The 16,390-nt window shown below is 42.3% G+C and overlaps 1 protein-coding gene across 8 annotated transcripts in view; it reads left to right on the forward strand.

Moving 5' to 3' along the window:
* Nr2c2 (nuclear receptor subfamily 2 group C member 2) overlaps positions 1–15,522 on the forward strand; it is a 67,709-nt gene extending 52,187 nt beyond the window's left edge. For all 8 annotated transcript variants that reach the window (XM_031382608.1, XM_031382612.1, XM_031382605.1 and 5 more), the window contains 9 exons: positions 739–886; positions 1,552–1,645; positions 2,461–2,594; positions 3,319–3,496; positions 4,533–4,654; positions 6,246–6,385; positions 7,218–7,355; positions 8,300–8,405; positions 9,939–15,522. In XM_031382608.1, the coding sequence (XP_031238468.1) occupies positions 739–886; positions 1,552–1,645; positions 2,461–2,594; positions 3,319–3,496; positions 4,533–4,654; positions 6,246–6,385; positions 7,218–7,355; positions 8,300–8,405; positions 9,939–10,113 (1,235 nt within the window). In that variant the 3' untranslated portion in view covers positions 10,114–15,522. The remainder of the gene's footprint in view (positions 1–738; positions 887–1,551; positions 1,646–2,460; positions 2,595–3,318; positions 3,497–4,532; positions 4,655–6,245; positions 6,386–7,217; positions 7,356–8,299; positions 8,406–9,938) is intronic.
* Positions 15,523–16,390: the final 868 nt, after the last annotated feature.

Consider the following 16,390-nt stretch of genomic DNA (forward strand, 5'->3'; position numbering starts at 1 on the left):
AAAAAAAAAAAAAAAAAAAAAAAAAGAGTAATATATTCTGAACTTCTGAGCCTTTTCCAGCCCCTATATACCCATTCTTAAGCTTGGTTGCTGGGAAAGAAATTGCAGTTAAGAGCCTCCAGTTTGCTGAAGCTCTTCAGACTGAGTGAAACTGGAATCTAGCAAGATTACTCTGCCAGTTTTGGCATGGAATAATCTATGTGAAGGGTCCACTTGAAGATTGGCATTTCTTTCTTTTTTTTTTTTTCCTTTGTTTGTTTTTTTGAGACAGGGTTTCTCTGTGTAGCCCTGGCTGTCCTGACTCACTCTGTTGACCAGGCTGGCCTCGAACTCAGAAATCCGCCTGCCTCTGCCTCCTGAGTGCTGGGATTAAAGGCGTGTGCCACTACTGCCCAGCATGAAGATTGACATTTCTTATCCTGGGCTAAGCCCAACTGGTTAGTGACAAAGGTTTAAAAAAAAAGAAAAAGAAAAAGAAAAAAGAAAAGAAAATCACAGTAGAATATGTTGGCCTCCTTGGGTCACACCAGAGTGGCAGTTTCTGAGCAGGCATCACTGGCCACCCTGAGCCTCTGTATACCTTTAGGGGTTATTGATTTTGACTCTTTGCATTGATTGGAAAGCCCACGGTGACCAAACACCAAAGTTACAGATTTGCTAAGAGACAACTTCAGCATGTTACAGTGTTTATTCATTTAATTCTTTTTCTCTAAATTTGAATGTATGTTGTAATTTAAGCTGTACAGAGTGAACGGAAGCCCTTTGATGTGCAGCGGGAGAAACCAAGCAATTGTGCTGCTTCCACTGAGAAGATCTATATCCGGAAAGATCTGAGAAGTCCTCTGATAGCCACTCCCACATTTGTGGCAGACAAAGATGGAGCAAGGTCAGTCTCCTGTTCTCACACAGTAGTACTGTGTTCAGACTCCACACTGGCCCAAAGCAGATATCCCTGGAAAGAGCACACACATGGCTCTCACCTGCCTCCCAGAGCCCTGGCATGTCTCACTCTCTTGATCCACTTAACATTGCTGAGAGACACTTCAGGACACAATTGATCTTAAGGGTTAGGCTTTATTCAGTAGCAGTGTATAGCTCAAAATACAGGCCTTTTATTTTTTTACAATATAGAAGAAAGAACCAGATGATGCCACAAACTAACTTGTTCATTCTTTTTAACACAGTGTTGAACTGGTTTTAAAGAGAACTGACATAAGGAAAGCCACAAATCTAAAATGTATTACACAAAGAGCTGGAGTTGAGGGTCTCTGGACAATTCTTTGAGTATCAGTTAAACTTTGGGAAGAACAGCCACAATTAGTATAGAAGGCCAAGGGGTAGACATTTGTGTTCTGTCCTCCCTCAGCCTGTAGCCTGGCTTTGTGAAGAGCTCATCAGCAAGAGCAGACAAGTGGCCACTCACCTTGGGCTGAATGTAGAGCTTTTCTCTTGTAGACAGCGTGGCATATATGGAAGCCAACTGAATGCAGCATAAACATAGTGTGCAGAAAATGTTAGCCACTACTCTGGGTTTCTTTGTGTTTTAAATAGACAAACAGGTCTTCTTGATCCAGGGATGCTTGTAAACATCCAACAGCCTTTGATACGTGAGGATGGTACAGTTCTCCTGGCCACGGATTCCAAGGTAACATTCTTTCTTGTGTTGCAGTTTAGGCTGCTTTTCCAACTATATATACCTGCTCTCTTGGCCATCATCCATGATGCTGAAAGCAAGCCTCCTGTAGCTACATTAATTTCTCATGATAAAAATCATCCTAGGATTTGTTCTAAAGATGCTGGTGCTTTTCAGACACTTCAATCAGGGCTGAATGGCAATAATCACTATCACACGGCAGCTTTGTAGACATTCAATGGTTCTATTCCCTATGAATTTAATCCCCTTATTATACATATTGGCAGGCTACCAGTATGCTGGGAAGGTAGCTATTTTTTCTAAAGCAACCTTTTGCAAAAGTTCCAGTTCTTTTCCATTTGATAATCTGTAATAGGCTAACAAGTGATCCAGAGATAACGAACTTTATAGACTGAGATGTTTCTTGGTCCAAGAGGTCATCTCTCATTGTGGCAGCCTGCACAGTATGCTGTGATCCTACCATAATTTATTAATCAGTTCTGTGCTTAAAATTTTTCTACTGGGGCTGGGTGGAATGGCGTGCTACTTTATCTGTTCTGTCATTTTATCACAATGTTACTGAATCACATATGTGGGTCTGTGTATATGACCATAACCAAGATACAAAAAACCAAAAGCCTGATCCATTCTGATCCAGTTGATACACAAAAAGATCTTCCTAGCGTGACTCTTCATTCACATCTAGAAGCTGAGCTTGAATAAACATCTTATTTATTTCATTGCCCTTAAGTCATTCTCCTGTGTGTGCTAATTTTTTTTAGTGTTACTATTTATTTTATTTTTTTATATTACTATTTGTTTAATAGGCTGAAACAAGCCAAGGAGCTCTAGGAACATTGGCAAATGTAGTGACTTCTTTGGCCAACCTGAGTGAATCTTTGAACAATGGTGATGCTTCAGAAATGCAGCCAGAGGACCAGTCTGCAAGTGAGATTACTCGGTATGAGCCCCTCTGATACTCTACATTCCCCAGGCACTGTGTTGTAAGGATAGATCCCAGCATTTGGCACCTATGCTATAAATGTTTTATATTTTGATTTTTGGTGCTGGAAATCGACCTCTGCCTCCTGTGTATAAAACAAGCCCTGTGCCAGTGAACTACATACTTCAAAAATATTCCAACTTGTGTCTAATTAAAGAACTATAATGTTGCCAAAACAACCCCACATATCTGTTGTCTTCCACATTTAACTATGGGAATTTACAATGAAGGAGGACCCGCTTATATCATGTGACATAAGGCAGTCAGAACTGCAATTCGCTCCTTACACTGGGGCCTTTGTGTAATGAACCTGCACAAAACAGTGCACCTCTTTCCTGTTTCTGTTTCTGTTCACTCACCCCTGTTTTCTGTGTGGTACATGCTAGCTGACGGATAGCACTAGCTGATTCCAGGTGGCATTGGCTAGCTGTTCAGGGTGTTTCTTCCCTGCAGCTTGGCTCTTGTGTTTTGCTCTTCTATTCTCTATTCTGGCCTTAGTGTCAGGCCAGATGGGTGCTTACTGGGAGCTACACAGTCCTCTGCTTGGTCCTCCTGTTAATTTGTAATCCGATGCCAATATTCAGACTTAGGTGTAGGAAGAAAGAACATGAGATCTAAGTAGAATCAGCTAGGGCTTTCTTACTGTATTTGCCATTGATGTCTCCTTAATTTTTGCTCACAGGGCATTTGACACCTTAGCGAAAGCACTTAATACCACAGATAGTGCTTCACCTCCAAGCCTGGCAGATGGGATAGATGCTAGTGGAGGAGGGAGTATCCATGTCATCAGCAGAGATCAGTCAACACCCATCATTGAAGTAGAAGGCCCTCTCCTTTCAGACACACATGTCACATTCAAGGTGAGTAAGTTAACACATGTTATCTACCTCCCCTGTATGCCAGAGCCAGGTATTGTACCAATGCTAGTCTACAATTTCAAAAGTCAGACCTTGCAATGAGTTCACTTTGTAATTATGGCAGAATCTTGAATTCCAAAGCATAGTCTTGTTGAAAGTGACCCTCCATTAAGTGTGGCACATCACAGCTAAGATAGGCTGCCATGGTGCTAGCCACTGAGGATCAGGGGCCGGTTGCTCTGCCTTTTCCTATGACAGCAACACTGGCTCAGCCAGGCACCTTGTTGGCCTCTCTACTATATAGAGAAGTCATCAAATAAACTTGTTAGCAAGTAGGCAGCCAGACTTATTTTAATTATATTGCCCACTAAAGCCATATATAGCCACTATCTTTGAAGAATACTAGTAGGTTCTCAGTCTGTCCCAGCTCTCTTTCTGTGTCTGGTCTCCCGACAGGGCATCAGAAGGCTCTCCAGTCTATATTCTCTAGAATGAATCTCTTGTCTCGGTGCACTCTGTACTGGAGAGATCTAGTCGGTCATTTGAGTAGATAGGGTCCCTGACTACAGTTGCCCAAGGCTTGTTTCTCAGGTTACTTCCAAGACACTAGACCTTTTGAGGATATCATAGCCCTGGCAGGCTGTTCTTCTATTGAGATGTTATTTTGCCCAGCACCTTTTCATTACCATCTTCTTGAAGCTACCCTTCAAAACACTTGGCCAGTGAATTAGGGCTAATAACAATATAGCTCAGGTGAGAGTTGTTGAAGACATCTTTGTATGGGTGAGCCGGAAAGTGGCCTATAGGCTCCTGAACCCCAATCTAGACTGCTGGACTCAAGTCACTGAGCAAGAAACCATGGGAGCTGGTGAAAGTCTTGGCTACATGGTCACATGTTCCACTAGTGACAGGCTTTTGGAAGTTCTTTGAGATCTGAGACAGCTACTTTGGCTGTTAACCATTGTTGAAACAGGAGATAGGTTGACAAGAACACCTGGCCCTTCTTTAGCTCTGTGTCATAACACCTTCTGTTTTCCAGCTTACAATGCCCAGTCCTATGCCAGAGTACCTCAATGTACATTACATCTGTGAGTCTGCATCCCGCCTGCTTTTCCTTTCCATGCACTGGGCAAGGTCAATCCCAGCCTTCCAGGCACTTGGGTAAGTGGCCTTTATTCATGGATGTCCTCGAGTAGTTGGATTTGTTCTTCCTGTAATGGCCCACAGTTCTCTGAGGTCCTTTCTAGTGTGATTGTTCCAGTTTACCTTATTCAGTGACCCAAAGTTGTATTAAATGTAGTCAACAGACTGAAGGAAACAGTAGTTCTTGTTGCCAAGGACTAGTTGCTAGGAGATGTGTCTGGCCTTTGATAGGATGAGTGTCAGAGCAATGGTTTGTGTGTATACGTTGCCTTGCCTCATTGTTGACCAGCCTGTGAGGACCACTGGCTTATATCATCTCTGCAGGAAGCCCCTCCTGCTTGCTTGTTCATAAACATCATTGTGTTTGGTGATCCTGTTTCCCTGTCAGTCCCAATGCCAGCTCTACTGCTATGCTAAGTAACTAATGTCTAGTTGTAGTAGGCCACCATTGTGGTCTAGCAGTCTGTCTAGAACATAAACAACCCCATGACACTGAGAATGTAATGAATGGATGCATGCTGCAGGGTAACCACCATAGGTTATGTTTGGGAAACATTAGGTTGTCCTTTCCAGTGGTTCACAGCAGTAGCCTAGGGTAAGCAGATTGGGATTGAGAATCATTAAGAATAGCATTTGATGCTGTAAGGCTGTGGGAAGGTTGTCTCACTTCTCCCGTTTTCTTCTCCGTAAAATCCTTGCCAGAAGTGAAATCTTACAAAGCTCTTAATCCAGACCTGAAGACTGAAGGGGATCTGCAGATAGAAGTAGGCTCCTGGGCTGTGTGCTATGGCATATGTCCCTGTCATCCCCCAGTGCTCTCATGTAATGGTGACAGTAGTTCACCATACTTAATTATTAAAGGAGAGATGGTTTGGTTTGTCATTCTCAGGGCAACTGGCAGGCAGTAACTTTTGAACAACTCTGTACAAACTCTTATGACTGTCTGCCCTTGCTGCCATTTGGAAGATAGTTGACATCTCAGGGTTATCTGTACTGTTATATGAAGATGGCCTGATGTGGAGCTAAACAGTGATGGTATTAGTTTCCTGAAGGGGGTTTGTGTTTTTGTTTTTCCATCTGAGCATTTTGAAACCTCCTCCAGATCAGTAAGCACCAAATTCAGTGAGAGACTCTGATGTTGACCTCTGGCCTAAGTGGAAATGTACACATGTACATATACCCATACAATCATGTACATATAACCACATACACATAAAAGATGTTTTTTTCTTTTTTAACTGTATGTCACAGTTTGCATAACAAGATCAAAGGAATATTTGGGGGTATCGATTCTTTCCACCATGTGGATTTTGGGGATCAAATTCAGGTCACTTGGCTTAATGGCAAGCATCTTTATCTGTTGAGTCACCTTGCTAGCCCCCAACAAGTCATATAATTTATCATCTAAGGGACTTTACTTAAAACTTAAAAACCTTTATGGACTTACTCAAGGACTTGGGTCGTTTTTCTAGGAGGGACCTGAATGTATAATAAACCATTTTCACACCCTTGTTAGATGGTGGATAGTGGTAGGGCTTTGAGTCCATAAAGCTCGAATGCCTAGGGTCAGCCACATGCAACACATTCAGCCTTATCCTTGTGTTCCCAGACAGGACTGTAATACTAGCCTGGTGCGGGCCTGCTGGAACGAGCTCTTCACTCTTGGCCTGGCCCAGTGTGCCCAGGTCATGAGTCTCTCCACCATCCTGGCAGCCATTGTCAATCATCTACAGAACAGCATCCAGGAAGGTAGGTCCTAGGGCTATGGGAGTGGAGAATATCTTTATCCAATCTGTGCCTGCATCAAAGCCCAGCCTGTGTCAAGAGTTGACCCAGTTGATCTTTGTGAATAGACAAACAACAGTAAGATCTGCAGTGGCATCTAGTAAATTGGATAGTCAAGTGGAATAACAGCTATGGCAGTAGAAAATTCATTTTAGCCCTGCAGAAGCTAGCCCCCATGAACTGAGGCATGAGTTGTCATAAAGGAATTAACCCTTGGCAACTACAGGCTGAATTAGGTACATTACTGAGGTAATGTAAGTACCCTTTAAAAAATATGGTTTTCTTATTTATTTTATGCATATGAGTACACTATAGGTCTTCAGACACACCAGAAGAGGGCATCATAATATCCTACTATAGAAACACCATGTGGTTGCTGGGAATTGAACTCAGGACCCCTGGAAGAGTAGTCAATACTCTTAACTGCAATTTCTCCACCCCTTGAGTACCCTTAAAAAAAAATTCTTGTGTATATGTGCCTGTACCATGTGTGTGCAATGTCCAGAGGTTAAAAGAGGGCATCAAATCTCCTAGAACTGATGTTACAGATTATTGTGAGCCACTGTGTGGTCCTGGGAACTGAAAACAGGTCCTGTACAAGAGCATTGACTGTTCTTAACTACTGAACCATCTCTCCAGCCACAAGCACCTCTTAATACTCTTTCACCTGGAAATGCAGCTCTTGACAAGCCTGAGATGACTTGGTTCTCTTTAGAAAGTGTGTCTGTGATGCTCCTTAAAAGACTCATCTTGTTCTTAGTTTTCCTCAGAGGGTCTGTGATATTTTTTTTTCTAGATAAGCTTTCTGGTGACCGGATAAAGCAAGTCATGGAACACATCTGGAAGCTGCAGGAGTTCTGTAACAGCATGGCGAAACTGGATATAGACGGCTATGAGTACGCATACCTTAAAGCTATAGTTCTCTTTAGTCCCGGTAAGATATGTGGTGGGGACTTGTGACACTTTGCACTGTGTCTACTGATGTTTCTGAACATGGCCATATTGTCGTCAATTGTGTAGGAGAGCCCTTTAATATTTTATATAACCCAGAGTGTTCATAAGAAGTGCTTTGTTATCTACCATCAATATAGCAATTGTAAAATTCTTGCTCTATAGTCCTGAAGAAATGTGCCCGGGGATTCATGTTCTGAATGCATTTAATTTGTACGTCAACCAAGCCATTGGGCAAATAAGACCACCATCCAGTGCTATTTTTCTTGTTTGGGCTCTCCCATCTCCAGGTTCTCTGGTTATGTATAATCCAGGTAGATTGGGACTCACCTGTACTGTCTCTGGATAACAATAGGCCTGAACAATAACAGCTGAAGAGGCAGAGAATTCCTGGTGGAACGAAAAAGGCACCTGGAGTGACCTCACATTCTTCCTCTCTGTAGCTGTTCTCAAAACCTCTGGAGAAGTCATTTGAGCCTATCATTGACTTCAACAGCAAGGGTTGAATGTAGCATAATCATTTTCTTCTTCCTCAGACTCCTTACTTTGTAACAAAGGTATCTATTGAAAAGGAGTCATTAAGTAATTAACCATCTGAAAAAAGAATATTTCTCACACATATTTAGAAATTTGTCTTTCCTAGAGAAGTATAAAGCAGGAAGTCGAGAGCCAATTCAGGAGTGCTGTTTAAGTAAGGCTGTACCTAAGATTCTATCTAGGAGCCACCCACCTTTCTAGGACTCTTAACAGCCCTGGACCAGAGGCAAAGCCAGTATTGTGACAACTTCCCAATTCATTGAGCCAGCCTTCAAGTTCAGTAGCTTATATTTGATAAGTATCAACCAACAAACTAAAAAAGAAAGATTAAGATTTTTATGATACTTTCCAATTCAGAGAGAAACTTGGGGTTTACTTTTCTGTTTTCAGATCATCCAGGTTTGACAGGCACAAGCCAGATTGAGAAATTTCAGGAGAAGGCACAGATGGAATTACAAGACTATGTGCAGAAAACCTACTCAGAAGACACATACAGGTAAGGCACAAGGCCATGCCCCACACAAAAGAAGGAGTGGGATGGGGTGTGGTAGGGTATGTGGCTAGGTCAGATTCTAGCACCCTGGCAGAGCCTCCATTAGATCCCTGACATCTCCAGGTGTATAAGTAAGAAAGAGTGCAAACATAAGGGAGTGCTAGGCTAGAAGCTTTTGTCTGCTGGTGACAGTCAGAAAAGTAATACTCTTCTGGAACTAACTTCTATAGGCTCAGTTCTCACACATTACAGAGGTGCTCAGCATTTATGGGGAGAGGCAGCATTAAAATACTTAACAAAAATGAAATCTGGCCCAAATTAAGGAGTTACATAAGGTAATTTTGCCCTTAGATAAAACTGATGGGGGAAAAGTCCTTTTATATAGGTGAGAATTAATTGGTAATATTTTAACAATAGGATGTATATATATTAGCCTAGTACATATTTAGACAGTATAGTTAGTTAATCTGCCAAAGAATAGAGTGTATGGCAAGCTTTTCCAGGACAAATTTTCTAACTCTCCCTTTCCTCCCAAAGTAAACAAAAGTAACAATCCAGAAAGACATTTATCCTGCTTTCCCCAGACTTGTATCCTCTGAGCAGAATTCTGTCTTAGGCTCCCTGAACTGCCAGGACTACTTCTTCCTGAACTGCCAGGACTACTTCTTCCTGCCCTGTACTTCTCAAAGGAAATGCTGTTGTGCCAGTGGCTCTGATGGGTTTCTCTGTTTAAAGTCAAGACAGTTTTGTGTACATCTCCTTAGCACACATGCAGGTCCCCAAAACCAACTTCCACTGGGATCATTTAAGATCTTGAGTCACATGTGGAGAGTGACTTCAATCTGATACAGTGAGAACGGGGATGTTTTCTTATGTATCACACCCACAATTCCAATCTGGCCAGGTGTGCAAGGCTGTTCTCTTCTAAGGCCAGTGCTCCCATAGTGTCTATGGTCAGTAGATGGCCTTGGAGTCTGCGAGCAGAGCCTCTTACTCTAGAGCCATAATTCTGAAGCATTAGAACGTAGGTGTCATTTTTAAGCCTGAGTCAGTCCTAGCCCAGACAGAGACCCAGGGCAGAGAGGTGAAGGCATTTATGGGATTCAGGGCCAAAATGAGGAAAGCTTTCCTACATGAATCAAAAACTCATTTCAGCATTTCTTCAGGCTTTAATAGACAACCTATTCTGTTGTATTTTTCTTTTAATATACTTTCAAGGGGGATATGTGTGTGCATGTGATATGTATATACCTGGACACAGATGCTTCATTGGAGGTCAGAGGACAACCTTTGGGTTGTCAGGTACTGTAGTCAGTGGCCTTTATCTACTGAGCCATCTCACCAATCCTATACATGTATACATCTTTTATACTTTTTTTACCTTCATGCTAAACTTTTGTTGTATTTTTCTCAACAACAAAAGCAGATTGATATAGTAGGTCTGTTTGGTTTAGTTGTGCATGATTCCAAAAGGACCTCCAAGAATTGGCCACAGGTAACCAGACATCTCATTTTAATGCCTGCTCTCTCTTCCAGATTGGCCAGGATTCTTGTCCGCCTGCCAGCACTCAGGCTCATGAGCTCCAACATAACTGAAGAACTTTTTTTTACTGGTCTCATTGGCAATGTTTCAATAGACAGCATAATTCCCTACATCCTCAAGATGGAGACAGCAGAATATAATGGCCAGATCACCGGAGCGAGTCTATAGTGCACAACCAACAGCTACCAACAGTAGGATGCCTCCTAGGACTGTGCAGGTGCAAGGGAAGGGAAGTGTAGCAGTGTCTTGGTTTGCGCAGGTGTCTCCAGTGTGTTAGCCACTTCTTCCTGTTCATCCCAGACAATAGTAACTAAAGATGAGTAGAACTCTTCCCTGCCCTAAGAAATGTTTTAACACCTTTTGGTGAAACAGATTTTGGAACAATCTTTTAATTCAATTTGTATTTAGAAATTCTCAAAGGGCAAAAAAATAATACTGAAGTTTTATAATGTCAGAGACTAGTGTTAAAAGAACCTAAGAACAGTATGTGTAAATACATTTCAAAAAAAAAATCCTTGGAATTAATAACTACTAATTACCAGGGTAATGTTAGCACTTTCTAAGCACTTATTATCAAATCTGCAATGTTAACATCTTACCTGTGGACAGGGCAAATGGAAAACTGTGTCTCTTTTGTCAAAATGCTAATGATTTCTGTGAAAATTCACTAGGGTACAGGAGACAATCCTTCACATTTATAAGAGGGCAGCACTTCTAGCTGTGTGCAGTGGTGCTGCGCTAAATTCCTCTGAGTGAAATGTGGGTTCCTGGCATTGTATGCAGGGGATATAACTTGCAGTGTGACCCAGTAAGAGCTGCTATGCCAGCAGAGATGCTTGTCAAAGTCCTTACCCACATGGTCCTGATCCCTGATGCCTGTCTGCAGACTCTTCCAGAACCTGGGCCTCACTAATTTTCAGAATTAGATTGCAGCTTGTCAGAATGCCTGTGATGACAGTCATGTAATTCTTCCAATGACTGAAAGTACACCTAGAACCCTCTACCAATATGTACGAATTGGAGCCTTTGACCAAAAAGTGCAAGGTGGTTGTCTGTACCCTTTGACATGACCTGTCGTCCAGGTTGAGTGTGGCTTCTGCAGTGAGAGTTCATATTCCTGGTGTGCCTGGAGAGGGGCCAGTATCTGTGATCATTCAGAACCTGCAGCTGGGTGGGGGTTGTGTATCCTCACTGGCTGGTGAGGGACTAGCTTTAGATTGTGGAACAAAAGGCATCAAGATAAATACTTTATGATCTTTTAAGTATTAGTGATTTCAGTGTACTGGGACACCATGCTTTTCAGTTTTCCCAGGTATGTGCTAGTCCAACAAAGCTCTCTAGGACATTTGAAATAACAGAAGTAGATCACCTTCTCTTTGAAAGAGAACCCAAAAGCAATCCTCAGTCAGGGCACATAGTGCAGGCCTGTAACCCTAGCACTTAGGAGACTGAGGCACGAGAATTATACTTTCAAGGCCAACGTGAGCAACTTAATGCGGTAATTCCTGAGTTTTAAAGTGGTCTGGGGAGTAGGATAGGGTGGTGACTTAAGTGGTAGTGTGCTTGCCTAGCATGCACTAGGTCCTGGGTTCCATCCCCAGTACCAAAAGAAAAAAGAAAAACCTTCATTCACAAATTCCCTCAAGTTATAATGACCTTAGTTCCCAACAAGAAAGAGTACAGAATTCAGTTCCAAGGAAGTTAGATCTGACTTAAAGCTCTTTGCATTCCTATGGACACGAGACTGGAAAAAAAAGTGGAAGGTTGAGAAAGATACTTGGTAATTGCAATTAAATTAGTAGAAATTAAGCAAAATACCTCCTATAAGGTTAAGTTTGCACCTGTTTATGGACAGGTACAGCCATGGGGCTCAAGGATAGATAGGCTGTTTCCTTTTGAGGAGTTAATGATACTTTATTCACTGCTAGTGGGGTTTAAGTACAGAAGTATCTCTAGCTTCTAAATTCCCAGCTAGATTGGGAAGCCAGTGTTGGAGAACAGCAGGGATGGCCAGTATAAAACGATGGAAAGGACAGGGTTTTACCAGCTTAAAGTTTTTTTCTTTTTATGTATATATTCAAAATAAAGACAAAATCTCTGGACAGCAGTATAGTTAGAGTTTATTTTAATCTGTGTAGAGGCTTCCTGTAGTACGTCAATCAATACAATCTTATAGTTGCTAGCTTTGCTTCCCTTAGGATTTTAGAATGTGAGCACTAGGCCACTCAGACAGGGCCTGGACACCCTGGCTCCCATTCCGTATTTGACCATAGTTAGATAAGAAGTACCAACCTCTAAGATGGCACTGAAAGGGGCAAAAAAATTTTTTTTCTTTTATGTAGAAAAGAGTTGGTGATTCTAACCTGGTCCTTTGTAAGCTCCGTCATTAGTAATGGCCAATTGACAGGGCCACTTTGGGCCAAACTCCTTCACTGGTTGTCCAGATCTTTGTGGCCTTACTTTTAACAATTTTAACCATACAATGTTCTCATTAACTGAAATCATTTCAAACTTTGAATGATGCTCCATTCCATCGCTTGTCAAATGGACCTATGAAGGTCAGCCCTAGACGTTTCTTAGAGATAGCCCAATTGAGTCTGGGCTTCAGCTTTCAGGGTTTTCCGCCTTTTGATTTATGAATCTGTGATACTCCAAGCCTGATGAAGCAGAGCTGACCTGTCTAGACACCCCTCTCAGGGAGGTGGACAGACACACTGACCTGGCTACTTTCAGAGGTAGGCTGGGGTGGAGAGATACACACCAACCTGGCTAACTGGGCTTTTCTCCACAAAGATCTCAAATGTTGATAGTTCCATGTTAAAATATGGGATAAAATAGGACAGAGGATGTAGACAGAGACCAAATTCCCTAAGCAAGTCATCCTAGATACTCCTCAAATGTTACAGTGTGTCACTGTCCTTCCAGTTTGCTGTGTGTGTTGAAGGGGCTTCTTTACTGCTTAGTCTCTTTCTGAGGCTGCAGTTGGGGTTGTGCCATCTTGAGTTTCTGTATTGAAGTTCAAGTGAGTCACTTATGCCCTTGGAATGGTTTTCTAGTTTTGTCAGTGTCAGTATTAGATGTGGATGGTGTTCTGAGGTAGTCATGGCATTGACCAGGGTGATCAGAGTGGCCCTCAAATGGAGCAGCAGCATCCACACTACATAAAATTGTTTTGCAGGGTAGTACTGCTCGTGCACATCCTCTGATCAGTATCCCTAACAGCTGGACCTATTGTCTGGGACCTGATGTCATGGGGGTCTGGAAGACTGTTGCTGCTTTCCAGTGGCTGGGTGCAGCAGGGCTGTTGGTGCTGCTGAAATTCTAAATCCAGGCCTTGAAAAGCACCTTGAAAAGCTGCTTTTTTTCCCAGGGGGAAGGTCCTAGCAAAAGAGATGCCCACCTCTTTGCCTAACTACTAGTCTCCAGATTATGTGGTTCTTTGCAAAAAGTCTTAACTCTTATGTCAATTTCTAAAGATAACTCCAAATTAGAGGAGGTTGACCTAGGTGTTTTGTACAAGGTTCTGGACCTCATTGAGTGCCTCCCATCAGTGTGTACTTTCTGTGCACAACCTGTCCCTTCAGCCACACTGTGCATGTCCAGAGTTACAGGCCTAGATGACTGAATGAATGTACATGTGTTCATATTATCTTCTTTGTACAGTGTATATAATGTGTGTACATAGGTGTACATTATGTATACAGAATGTAGCCACATCTTCAAACTTCTATGTTGTCAAGAGTTGATGCTAGCGTTGCTAATGTGAATAGATGTTGGTGTTGCAGTGTTCCCTTAACAGGAACATTGTGGTGGTGAATTTCTTACCAACTTCATTTTCCTGAGACAGGGAGCTGCCTGGGCCAGGTGTCACTTATTCCTGCACAAGGAAGCCTCGAGCCAGAAAGGTCCTGATAGGAGGGCAATTCTCTAAGTTTACAAGGGCCCAGAAGCTGGAAGAGATGTTAGCCTAATATCCAAAACTAAGGATAAACCTGCTTTTCACAAACCAGTTTAGCCTAACTGGAAGGAACTTGGGACTGAGACCCTCGGTCTTCTCCAAAGCCTGGAGCTTTGTGTGGCTCAGACCATGGGCATTTGGGATCCAGGGGCTGCAGTAGTCTCCCTTGTTTACCCTGGGCTCTGTCAGCAAGTCTTGGGGGGCTCTTTGGTGGTAAAAACAAAATACCAGCCTACCAAACATTCTCTGAAAAGTGTGGATAGCTAAAAACCGCAATTAGTAAATTATCCTATCTTAACTATGTTCTGTAAAGTTGTATTTAATAGTAAGAAAGCTGAGGCTGACCTTTTCCTCATCCACCAGGTCTGCTGATATTTGTCCCCTATGATTGGGATTTTTAAGCTGATGAGATGTGGACTTGGGAGACAGGGCCCAGCTTGGCAGAGACTGCTAGTGGCCACAGTGAGCAGGCACCTGGCTTGGATGAAGCCAAGTGCAAAAACTTGCCCGACCCACAGGTTGCTCTTTGTGTTTTTGAAGTAAATTACTGGAGTGTTTTAAGAAATAATTGTTGAGACTCTAGTCCTCAGTGCCTTTGTGAGACGTGGGTCTTTTGGCTTCAGCTTCGCACTTGTGTCCCTGGCCTCACCCTTTGTGGTTGTTCAATCTTGCCTGTGTCATTGCCTGTTGTGACAATCACACTATTAAAAGTGGCTTTCCAAGTAAAACACAGGGAAGCTCATTTTCTTTAGGGGCTATTGTCTTAGCAGCAACCTAACAGTAAACTTAAAAGTGGCTTAAGGAAGGGGAAAAACATCAGACATTTCTAATGCTCAGCAATATGCACTTTTAGTTAATTTTCAATATTGATATTTATACATGGAATGTAGGAAAAATGCTCAACATTACCACTGTTAAGTTTTAGTGTCTGGGTAACATTTGGTATAGACTGTACATTAAAAATGGCCTTTCTTCAAGAAAGTACCATCAGTTGTCATCCCAACAGCCTACTCATTCACGGATGCTAATGCTGCTGCACACACAACTCAAGTGCTGGAATATTTTTCTAGTCTGTTTTCCCAATTAACTTGTAAATCAGTGTTCAACTAGTTTTATAACTGAAAAGCTGCACATTTTTTCATAGTATCAACTAGTTTGTACCTGTAGTTTGGATTTCTCTGTTAAGATACATACAACCTTATTGCCCCCTACCCCCAACTCCCTTTTTAGAGGACATCTACTAAAGGAAAGTCCAGTGTGGAATTTTCTTGGGACCGGTTGTGTAACTTCTTCCCTTCATACTATAAAAAACACCATGGATGCCATTACCTTTTGATTGCAGGTTTAAAACCTGCAGAGAGCTGCCATTTTGTACAGCTTTTCTCCCCATGTAAATGAGCTATGTGATGGCATTTAAAACCCGCATGTTCTTTTTAAGATGAATTTTCTATCTAATCAATGTCTTCAGTCCTGAAGGAGAATCTGCATTGTTGTCTGTTTAGAGAGTTGCTGTGCATGGTTACGAGCGCCTTTTACTAAATGCTGTTCAATGTGGCTTTGTTGTTGTGGCTTAATACTACCTACATGAGGTTTATACAATTAAAGTAAATTAAAGACTAGTATGTGTGCTGCTCATTAATTTTTCCTCAAAACAGTAACACGTGGCCTGAATTCTTCCCAGGAACCAGCAGTGGGCAGAGACTATTCTCTGACTTCCACCAACACCTTCATCAGGTGGGAAGACCTTTGTGGGAAACTCAGACTGAATTCTCCATGGCCATCCAGCATGGACTTGAGGACCCTACATAGCCATTTCCAGAGCATGGTGGTGAGATAAGTGTGTAGGCAGATGTCAGACTTATACACTATTTGCTGTAGGTAAAAAATGTGTCCTCAGGTTCAGTAGTTGAATGAAACTGCTCTTAATGTCTTCTATACTTTACAATTGAGGGTTCAGAGGCTTGAATAAAGTACTTACAGAGCTCACAGTTGCTGGTGGCACCTCAATATGAAATTGTCACTTCAGAGGGACCATCAAGTCAACTAAAGTCCTTTGTGTGGTCAGTTCCATGTGTGTAAAACCTGCCACTACTAAAGTGATAGACTTAAAGAGGGGACTTCTCCCAGTATCAATGGTTTCCTCAGACCTTCATCTGCTCTGGGCCATTAGTAAGAGTGACTCTGTAGAAGTTATCAGTTGCCCACATGTTACCCCTGAAGCCTTGCCACTGCTTTGGCAGAAACAAGGGTCAGGACCAAAGTGAAGCTCAAGAATTTATCTCCTTAGTGCCTAGACTTTAATCTTTTTTCAAGGTCCATCCTTAGGATTGGGGCCCAGGCCACATCGGCCATGGAGAGTTCACTGATACCAGCCAATAAGACACTAAGGGAGCAAAAACTTAAAGAATTACCTTTGGGGGTGCTGTACAAAGTTCTGTCAAGCACTCCTACCCCTTATACATTAGAGCTACAAGCATCCATTCCATT

Source organism: Mastomys coucha, unplaced genomic scaffold (genome assembly GCF_008632895.1).
Source record: "Mastomys coucha isolate ucsf_1 unplaced genomic scaffold, UCSF_Mcou_1 pScaffold20, whole genome shotgun sequence".
NCBI lineage: Eukaryota > Metazoa > Chordata > Mammalia > Rodentia > Muridae > Mastomys > Mastomys coucha.